This window comes from Ceratotherium simum, chromosome 6, assembly GCF_057802395.1.
Source record: "Ceratotherium simum simum isolate JZ-2026a chromosome 6, ASM5780239v1, whole genome shotgun sequence".
NCBI classification, from domain to species: Eukaryota; Metazoa; Chordata; class Mammalia; order Perissodactyla; family Rhinocerotidae; genus Ceratotherium; species Ceratotherium simum.
In genome coordinates this window covers 61,473,535-61,483,791 of record NC_141905.1, presented here as the reverse complement: position 1 = coordinate 61,483,791, position 10,257 = coordinate 61,473,535, and the positions used below count along the sequence as shown (strand labels likewise).

The following is a 10,257-nucleotide window of genomic DNA, read 5'->3' as shown; positions in this document are numbered from 1 at the left end:
TGAGGCAATAACCAAAAAATATCCCAGGACATTATCAGCCTACGTCTCCAACCTCTTTCCCTCTGCCCTCAGCTGCTTGCATACTTAGAATAGAGTCCTAGGTGACAGGACCTGAGATTTTGAACAAAAAGCCAGGGAATCTCCAAGCCCACCAGAGTGTTTAAGCCTGTCTACCTCTTACACATACACACATAGACAGAGTTACACATACATGCACATATAATCCTGTAAATATACACATATACAATTAATTCACGTGCATATCTTAGACTAGAATGTAAGCTCCATTCAGGCATAGACAATGTGGTTTCCTGTGATGTATCTCCAGCCCCTACAACAGTGTTGGCACATAAGAAATATTTGCTGAAAGAATAGCACATTATGGAACACGTACTTGCAAATAAATGTGTGTACACAGCTATTTACACATGTAATAATACATCCATGTATCCAATGCTTATGTACTCACATATAGATATGCACCTACATAGTTATTCACATACATATATATGCATTTATATAACCCACATACGTAACATATATTGTGATGTGCATGCATACATGTATACATACACTTCATATACAGTGCACGTAGACACACATACACACATATAACTACTATGGACACATTATAGATATTACATATAGATATAACACACAGATATCACATAAATACCACACGTACAAATGCATCTTCACATACATAAATGAATATAAATCGAAGCACCTTTTTACTCAGATGTTTCCAGTCAATTTAACTGTCTCAAGGCCCCTGGCCCAGGTCTGGCTGCCACAACCAGAAATATCCACCAGATGGCACTCTTTCGCCACTTCCTGTATTCCCAAGTGTTGCCAGAGATGGCGCCGCTTTCGGCCAAACCTTGCTGGAGCCAGTGCACCCCAGGCGCTTCCTCCTCCCTCCCCTACCCACCAGCGCGGTGGGCGTGTCCTTGGTCCCCAAAGTCTGCAATCTCAGCCCTCTGCGAAGTCGGGTTCATCTTCTCGGGCCTCCACGCTTCCGTTGGAGGGGCGGACTCCCCTTTGGGGCTCCAGTTCTGCTTGCCCTCAAATCCACCCCCGTTCACCAGCGACCCAGGGGTTGGGCTTCACCCGGACTCCCTCCGTTCAGACCAGCTCGGCGCAAGGACCCTTCCTCGGAGACCTCATGGTAACGAGAGCCAGAATCCAGTGGCCCCATTCCCCACGACGGCCCGGGGAGGGAGTCAGGGTCATCTGCACACACGTGGCACCCACACATCTGTATACACAGTGACCTTCGGCCCACTCCCCACACGCTGTCCTAGACGCCCAGCTCAGGTCAGCCAAAAGCTGGGAGGAGAACGGCCAGGCCCTGGGATCTCGTACCCTCGGCTTGGGAGAGGCTGGTCCCGGTTAACCCGTCCTGCCCTGGTCCGGTCTTGACCCCGGATCTCTGGTTCGGAGCCGGAAGGAAGTGCATTCGTTCATCTTAAGCAAACCACTTAAAATCCCGGAGGTATGGGAAGTTGGGTGAGACAGAGCCTCTCCCGCCTCCAGGCTTGGGCCATTCCGAGTCAGCTCTCCTGGAACCTCATATGTCAGATGTGAGCAACCTAGGACGAAAAACGCCGGGAAGGCTTGGAAACCCGTGGGGAGGCGAAGCCGAGAGTTCTGGCAGCGGCTCGGCTTCCCTCTCTGCCTCCCCTTTCCTCCCCCGGGAGCGGCGGGAAATTATTTATTAAAACGCCCACCGCGCTCTCATTTATTTGCGGTGAATAATCCTCGGCATCGCAGCGCGTTTATTAAACTTTTCCCGTCCTCGCATTACTTTAATAATAAATCGCGTGTCACTTTCCAGCGACGTTATTAAAGCCCGTTCGCTGGAGCAGAGGCGGGGGGGGGCGGGGCGGTTGCGGGGTGTGCGGAGGACGCAGCAGTTCCTCCTATTCCAGGCTGTGGGGCCTGAACCAGCAAGGCCGCAGAGGGGGAAAGTGAGGCGGTAAGGAGGCTGCACCCGAACATCCTACAAAGTCTGCAAAAACGATCGAGGAGTACAGGTTCCCGGGGTGTGACCCTCTAGGGTCGGACGGAGCCCCTGCTCTGCAGGTGGGCGCGGTAGGATCGACGGGCTCGCCAGGGGGCACCTTCAAAGCCCAGCTGGGCGGGAGTCCCGGGCAAGAACAAGCCAGGCGCAGATTCCCAGGCTGCCCCAGGATCCGGACTCACGGCCCTCCTTTCAGCGCAGAGCAGACCTCCTTCTGGTACCCACGCCGAACGGCACTACTCGCCTACGCCTGCCACACCGCTCACATTCCTACTCCTGCTCCCGCGATCGCCTTGGAATTCGCCCCAAGTATCCAACCCGCTCGAGCTGTGGAGCGCAGCTCCTGGAGCCGCTGGGCTCCAGCCGGGACTCGGCAATGAGAGCCGCCCTCTGGCTTAGCCTTTAGAGGAGCCCTGCGGTGCGGCGGGAGGGGCGGCACTCGGGTTGGGGTTCCGGACCACGCCCCTCCCAAGAGGCCGGGCTCCCTGCGTTGGGGCCCAGAGGACAAGCTCAGAGCCGAGCCAACTGCAATCTCTTCCGTGGTGGCGCCAGGCTCCGGGCGGAGCCCAAGCGCGTAGGAGGCCGTAGCCATCCACACACAGGGTCTTGGCCTCGCGAACTTAAGCTTTCCCTTTCTCCTTCAATCAGTCAATAAACACTGCGCCTCACGAGTGTCCCTGGACTAGATAAGGAGAGTGTGGAGAGAGACCTGGGGAGCAAAAGAGTACGGCTCCGTGAGGGACCCCCAGCCAGACAGCACAGGTCACAGCAGGGCAGATGAGGAAACAAGCTTACCATGACTTTGTCTGGGTTCAGCTGGGAAATGAGTGGATTCCTAGGGGAATCCTAGAGTACCAAACTTCTCTGCTTTCATACTGGGTCCCACCTACATAGACCTAGTTCCCCACTCTGCCTGGGGAGTGGACCAGAGTGAGCTGAAGAGAGGGGCAGGCACTTGATCTCTAGGCCAGCCCCAGGGGAGTGCAAACTCGGATCCTCTCCCTCCAACCAGATGGCTCCAGCCTTCCTTCCTAGAAGGCAGGGTAGGCTCCAGCTCTAGCTTCCTCTCTGTACATCTGGCAGGCAGGTGCTTAGAGAGCAGGGCCTACAGCTTCTGGAAACCGGAGTCCTACTACCATGGGAGGTCTCCCAGAGAAATTCGGTCTTCATGTGCACATCTGCATGAACCATCTGTGCATTTGTGTCTCAGTTTGTTCATAAATCTTTATTGCATGCCTACTGTGCCTAGTCCTGTGCTAGGCATTGTCCAATACAGAGTGGTATAAAATATGATGCTGGTCTTTTGGAGTTTCCAGAATGACAGGAGAAATTAGACATGACCAAATGCCCATCTTACTGCACTGAACTAAACCATGATCCACTGTGCTCTCCTGGACAGCAGATGGCGAATAGCAAAGAGGACTGCAGTTAGTAAGTGCACTTGGGGCTTAGCAGAGAGGGAAAATTTCTAGAAGGTGAGTTTTGAGTAAGGGTAAACTGAGGCAAAGCTCAGGAGCAAAACTTAGGAGTAGGAAAATATTAGCAGGAGCTGTGGGGAAGGGCAGTTAGGAAGACTGGCTGAGCAGGGCTGGAGGGAAGGCTGCCAGAAAGAAGTGGAGGATCCTAGTGTCTGTACCACCACCCACCCCGGCCCCTGACCCCAGCCTGGAGACCAGCATGCAGCTGTTGCCTTCTGCCTGGTTGGTCCACACTGGAGACTCTCCTGGCCAGGGCATCTCCTGCATGGGCCCCTTTGCATCCCACCTCCCCTAGTCTCTGCCTCTCTCCTTACCCTCCTCCAAGTTTGTCTCCCCCACACACACACACCAGATCTCCCCTACTAAGGGCACTAAAGCAATCTATGAAGGGGCCCTACTCCCTCCTTGCAGATGTTTCCAAGAGCAGGGATGAACACTATCCCTACTCACCCACCCCCATGGGCCAGGGCTCCAGGCCTAGTAGTAATCCTCGCCCTCTTCACTCCCAGCCTCCTCCTCAGGAACCAGGTGCAGGGACAGCAGCTGGGGGATGCCTGTGGAGTTCAGCTGGTCTGCAAATACATGTGAGTAAAGAAGAGAGAACAGGAACGAGGGGCTGTCAGTGCATTCCAGTCTGGGGGAAAGCCAAGCTTGCGTGTGCACCCACATGCGCATACACATATGGACACATATTCAAGGGCCTGAATCCACCACCATCCCCCCAAGCCCCAGGGCCCAGGGCCCAGGGCCCCCCCTTACCCGGTGTGAGCACTGTCAGGCTAGCTGGGGCCTCAACCTGGCCCAGGGCATTGCGGGCCAGGCAGCGGTAGGTGCCCTCATCGCTGGGACGCACAGACTGGATCTGCAGCCAGCCCGTCACCTCAAACCTCTGGGGTCCACCCCTAAACTAGAGCCAGAGGAGGAATCAGGAGGGTCCTTCTAGGGGACTCTGGGCAGCCCGGGGAGGCTCTGCTTCTTGCCCCTACCTGCACAGAGATGTGGGGGTCATCCCCTGGCAGCTGAATGTCCAGGCCGTCCTTCCTCCATTCGATGGAGGCCATGGGGTAGGCAAATACCTCACAGCCAAAGATCACGTCCTGCCCCGTCACATTCCAAATGTCGTATGGGTGCAACACAATCTGGGGCTCTGGAGGTGGAGGTGCGAGGTCTGAGAACAGGATGGCACATCCCGCCCAGCAAGGACCCATATACAAACCACTGTGGATGTATTTGCAGGAAACACAATACATGCTGAGGTAAATACACATCCCTAAACACCACATGGCATGTACACGCAGGTACACACAAATGTAGGTGCAGGTACACACAAGGGTACAAACGCAGAGATGGAGATGTAATGCAGACAGAATGCACAAACAAGCACACAGACCCACACTTTATCTTGGCGGCCACACTCTGTCCCTGACTGCTCTCCTGTCCTCATTCCACCCTCTAGGCGCCTACCCTGCTGTGCTTGTAACCAACACCTCCCTCCCACCCCTCCCCCTTCTCTAACCAGGTCTAGTTCCCACAGGCCGGAAGAGCAGTCCTTCCCCACCCACCCTGCGGGGGTGGGGAGTCCACTTGGAAAAGGCAGAGAACCTGAAACCGACCCGGGCTGCAGGAAAAAAGCCTGGAGTTGTGGGGGAAAGTGTTGGGACCCCCCGCGGGGTGTTTTTCCCGGCAGCCCCAGCCAAGCCAGACCTCTCAAAGGGGCTCAGGAAATGAAAGTTACTAAAGCCGCCAAAGAAAACTTTAGGCTCAAATGGCCCTCAGCCCCCTGGGATAGGAGGAGGGGGAGCTAGAAGAGCCCCTCCTTCACTAATTTCTAAGCGCTGAAGTGGGGAGGAGCAGAGGCGGGGAGACTGAGGTAATTGCTCTAGGCATCCGAATCCACCCAAACGAATCCTAACTGAGTCTCAGGAACCCAAGTCTCGCTGGCTCCAGGGGTCTAAGCAAAGTCTGGCAGTCTCTTCACTCTCTCAATTTTGAGGCCAATCATTGGCTATGTGCCTGCTCGCTCAGAGGGTTGGTCCCTGCCAGCCAGGTCTGGAGCTTTCACGCTCCTGAGAGCACGCAGCTTGCCCGCAAAGCTCGGGACCCGCACCTTCAGGCGGCGGTCTTTGCGGACTAGCAAGGAGAGCAGGCTTATATTGGACTCGAGGCTTCTCTGGCCTCATCTTTTTCGCTCCGCTGGCCAGAGAACAACGCCGTCGGGGTTCAGGGAGTAGTGCCTCGAGGAACCCCAAGTGCTGGAGGTAGGGGCCCCAGGCCGTGCGTACCCGATTCGCAGGGCCCTGGGTGCGCCACAGTGAGGTTGGCGTCGGGCCGAGCGTGGGCGGCTTCCTGCAAGCGGCAGATCTGCGCGTAGGTGCGGCCGTCGGTACCGCAGAGCGGGCGCTGCGAGCGGCAGGCACACACCGGCTCCGGCACCTCTCCGCGGCTCAGGTCGCCGCCTGCATCCAACTGGCACTCAAGCTGCTCGCCGCAGCGCCCGTAGAAGTGGGCGCTGGGGTCCAGGTCGCAGAGCTGGCCCTCGAGGTTGGCGCATTCCCAGCAGCAGCCGCACGCGTCGCGCACCCTGCCGGCCAGGCAGCCCCGTGGCGCGGCGCAATCCTCTGGCCGGCAGGGAGCGCAGCCCTCGCCCTCCGCCAGCAGCCGCAGCCAGCCGCGCCGCAGGTAATCGGGGCCAGGGGACGGCCGCGCGCCAGTTGGGGGCGGCGTCCGCACCACCAGCAGTAGCAGTAGCAGGGGCAGCGCCAAGGTAGCTGCCGGCGGCTGTGGCATGGTTAGCTGGGAGCCCTGCGAGCACTCGGGGCATCAGCGCGTTCGTGGCACCCTGCCAGGGAGGGAAGCCAGTTCAGGAGGTCAGAAGCAACCTCACTGTTCCTTGTACCAAAGTTTGACCTCAGCACTACCCCTCCCCTGCTACCTTGGAGTTAAGTAGACCCTCAAAACAGAGGCATAGTGACCCTCTAGAGGGTCATCCAGTTATGCTGGGTGGTATTGATTGGGCTGTTCTTGGGGGGTTGGGGAGAGGAGAGAGGAAGGGGTGATAAAACTCAGGCACACACACACACCACCAGCACCACCACCACACACCATCCAACTCTGAAACTTCCTGCCCTAGAGGTGGATGGGAATGGATGGCCCCAGGAGAAGTAAGAAGTTGTTAATAAGGTGGGGAAGGGGGGGCGGGTGATGCCTTGGGACCCAGAGCGCTCACCTAGTGTCCGGGACTGAGCCCTCCAGAGCTGCCGTGACTCCAGTCCAAAAAAGCAGGCAGTGGAAAGAAAGCAGAGACGAACAATCAATCAGCTGAGCCCTCCGGCCACCTCTGCTATGGCTTGAGGATCTCCGAGAGAGCCCACGGACTTGGATTCACAAAGCAGCTCCTCCGCCCCCTCTCCCCGCCCCTCGACGTCGGACACCACCCCCTCCCCTAGTTCTGAAGCTGCCAATTTTATGCAGTCGCACGGGACCCTCCTGGGCCACTTCCCCTGCCCTGGGCCAAAGTCACAGTGAGAACAGAGGAGCCGTAACCGGACACCGAAGCTGGGAGGGGACCAGAAATGGGGTAGAGTGGGGGGTTGGGAGTAGGGGATGGAGGGGTGGCTGGGAAGCTCGAAGAGTTGGTTGAACGGCTAGGCCCTGTCCCATCTGCCTTTGCAGTCCCTGGGGTCTGCCAGAGCAGCGGCATAATGGGGAGGCGGTAGGAACTCTGGTGCCAAGACGGGCGCTCGTGGAGCGCAGGGCCAATCAACGTCGTCTCCCCGCAGCCCAGGGCCAGCTTCCTGGGGGCGATTGTCATTCCAGCTTCCCCACCAAGGCGCCGACCAAAGACTCGGCGCTTACATCTGCTTTCCCACATCTGGCCTCCTCCTCCCTCCCTACATCCGGCAGGTGCTTCAACTCGCGAGATTAGAAGTCCGAGCCGACTAGCGGCCGCAGGGAGAAGTGAGCCGAGCGTCTCCCCAGCGGGCGTCGCTCTGGGTCGGGATTACATGTTACGGTTGCGCGGCTGGCAGGGCCGGAGGCATTCGGTGCCACCGTGGCACTTTGGGCTGGGGGCAGGGAGGAGAGTATTCCTGGAGGCCCGCCCGCCTTGCCGGGGGTCGGCCAGGCCCCGCCCCGGCCTGCCCCAAGCGGCTTACAGAAGCCGCGCCGCAGTCCAGTATGTAGGGGGCGGAAACAGTTTTGCAGCCGGGGAGGGGACTGTATTTAGTCAGGCTCGGCCCAGAAGGACCTGGCTGCCAGCCAACCGGCCTGGGCTGGGGCCTCCTGACCAGCCCAGAAGTTCAGGGCGGGGCCGCGGCCTCCCGACCGCCCAGGGGGATGGGCTCCGCATGCGCACTGGAAGCCTGGAGAGTCCAGCTCCCCGATGCGGTCCGGAACTCTCCCTCTGGGCCTGAACCATGCCAAGCCCTTTCACTTAGGGGTTTCCTAGCCGCATACACTCCTGGCCACAGGGTCTTTGCTGAGGTGGACGAAGGCACGTACACTGTCACCTTGATCTCTAAAACTCAAAAGAGGGACGGGAAACGAACTTCACGCGAGGTCTCACAAACCGTCGCGAGAATCAGCACAGGAAGTCTAGGAATTCAGAACAGGAAAAGCCCGCGGGTTTTACACCGGAAAAAGAATGGGCGGAGCCAGTTGTGGCTGGAGTTGTTGGTTGTCTTTAGCCGTGGGGGCAACTGAAGTGTAGACTTGGGGCAGAAGTGAACTGTAAGAGAATTGCAGGAAGACCTGAAAAAAAAAGGGAGGAGGCCTTGAAACTGCAGAGCTGACTAAGGAGTCACCCAAGGAGAGGCCTCTGGCTCTGACTTACAGAATACCTTGAGGCAGAGAGAGATGTCCCGAATACAGAGTGGAAGCAGTCCGGGATCTCTTAATGAATTGTTACCGGCTTCTAAGGCTTGGAGCTACTATTTAAACTAAAAACTCCACAGACCTAGAAACTGTGCACTTACCCCACTTTATTGTAGCTGGTTGTTTACTTGCAGTCTTTGCTATGCTCTAAGCGTCTGGTGGGGCCAAGCCCTGGTGGTTTAGTGGTTAAGATTTAGCCAGGGTTTGTTTCCTGGCCAGGGAATCACTCCACCTGTTTGTTGGTTGTCATATGTGGTGGCTGCGCGTTGCTGTGATACTGAAAGCTATGCCACCAGTATTTCAAATACCAGTAGGTCACCCATGGTGGACAGGTTTCAACGGAGCTTCCTAAGACAGATGGAAGAAGGACCTGCCACCCACTTCCGGAAAAATTGCCCATGAAAACCCTATGAATAGCAAGGAGCATTGTCTGATATAGCGCTGGAAGATGAAAGGATCGCGCAATAAGACGGGAAAGAGTTCTGCTTTGCTGTACACAGGGTCCCTAGGAGTCAGAATCCACTGGATGGCACTAACAACAAAAGCATCTAGTATTAGGAATTGTGCCTAACTCACCGCTGTATCTTGTGAAATTAGCCCCCTGCCTGGTGGCACAGTAAATTCTTGGTAAGTATTTGTAGATTAAATGTGAGAGGCTTTTCCTCAGTGTGAAAGTCAAGTTTACCCTGGATTCTCTGAGTTGCTGATGAAGAAAACTGGATAGACAGGGAAGGAGCGCCCTCTGGTGGGCTTGCGGCTGGTGATAAGAACATGACCGTGCATACAGTAGGCGCCAAAGATGTTGCCTGTACAGATCTGTTTTTTTAGGTAGAGATTTGTTCCAGGAAGACGCCACATATTGTAAAAATACTTTTAGAAGGGAATATTTTGCATAAGACACAATTTGGAACGCTAGGTATGTTCCCTGATCATCTGACACTTTATCCATTAAGGCTCCAAAACACATTCTATAACATCTATTTGCATCATGAATAGTAAAGAAATAGCAAAAAATTTTTGTATATTCATACTTTGAAAATATCAACTCCGTTTGACCGGGTCATGCAAAACTGTTGGGCCACAGGAAAAGGAGTCTCTAATTTAGATGATGTGAGTATTGCAAGGAGAGAAGCCAGGTAGCAGCATCCTCTGCATCTACGTGAAGGAGGCTAGACTCAGAGGAGAAGGGTCAAGTTAAAATTTGTTGAAGAACAGATAGTCCTGCCTCTTTCCCCTCCCAACCTTTCCTGTAGATGCTTGTTCTGAAGAAGGAATGAGGTATAAAACGTAGTTTGCTTTCCACTGTGAATCATAGCCTGGAACTCACAGGTTATCATACCTTCACTTTCTTTCAGCCACTGACTCATGAAATAATTGTTAAATATAATGACAGAATGAAATGGGTCCTATGCAAATGAATAACATAAGATGAAACAAGGCATAAAAGATCAATATATAACTTGGTAAGAAATTATTGGGAGGACTTACACATTCTAACCTGTCGCTTCTTGAACCCTGTTTTGATACAGCTGGTGAAAATAGTGGGTTGCAACTTTGAGGAAGCAGAAGTGAAACAAATGGTCCAGACTGACCCATTAGGATACAGAGAAATTGTACTTCCTGTGAACATTAGAATCAGTTAAGTCAAAAAAGGCTCAACATAGATAATTAAGACGGAATACCTTGTAGCTACCTACTAGGACAAATAGGTGAACTCAGTCAAAGTGAAAAATATGTGTAGGAAAATAAAGTTAAGTGAAAAGGGGAAGTATATGAATACTGATCACAACCATGTAAATATTTATCATATATATCATTAATAAACACCATAAGAGAATTTGAAATGAGGCAAATGGTTGAGTATAATGCTATTTTTCATAATAA

The 10,257-nt window shown here is 54.5% G+C and overlaps 1 protein-coding gene across 1 annotated transcript; it reads right to left on the bottom strand.

The window, feature by feature from the left end:
• Nucleotides 1-3,229: 3,229 nt before the first annotated feature.
• Nucleotides 3,230-6,908, bottom strand: KAZALD1 (Kazal type serine peptidase inhibitor domain 1). Its single transcript, XM_014785661.2, has 5 exons — nt 6,728-6,908; nt 5,784-6,340; nt 4,488-4,648; nt 4,261-4,408; nt 3,230-4,073 (listed from the first exon to the last, which is right to left on the bottom strand). The coding sequence occupies exons 2-5, from the start codon at nt 6,286-6,288 to the stop codon at nt 3,979-3,981; spliced, it is 909 nt and encodes a 302-aa protein (XP_014641147.2). The 5' UTR covers nt 6,289-6,340; nt 6,728-6,908; the 3' UTR covers nt 3,230-3,978.
• Nucleotides 6,909-10,257: the final 3,349 nt, after the last annotated feature.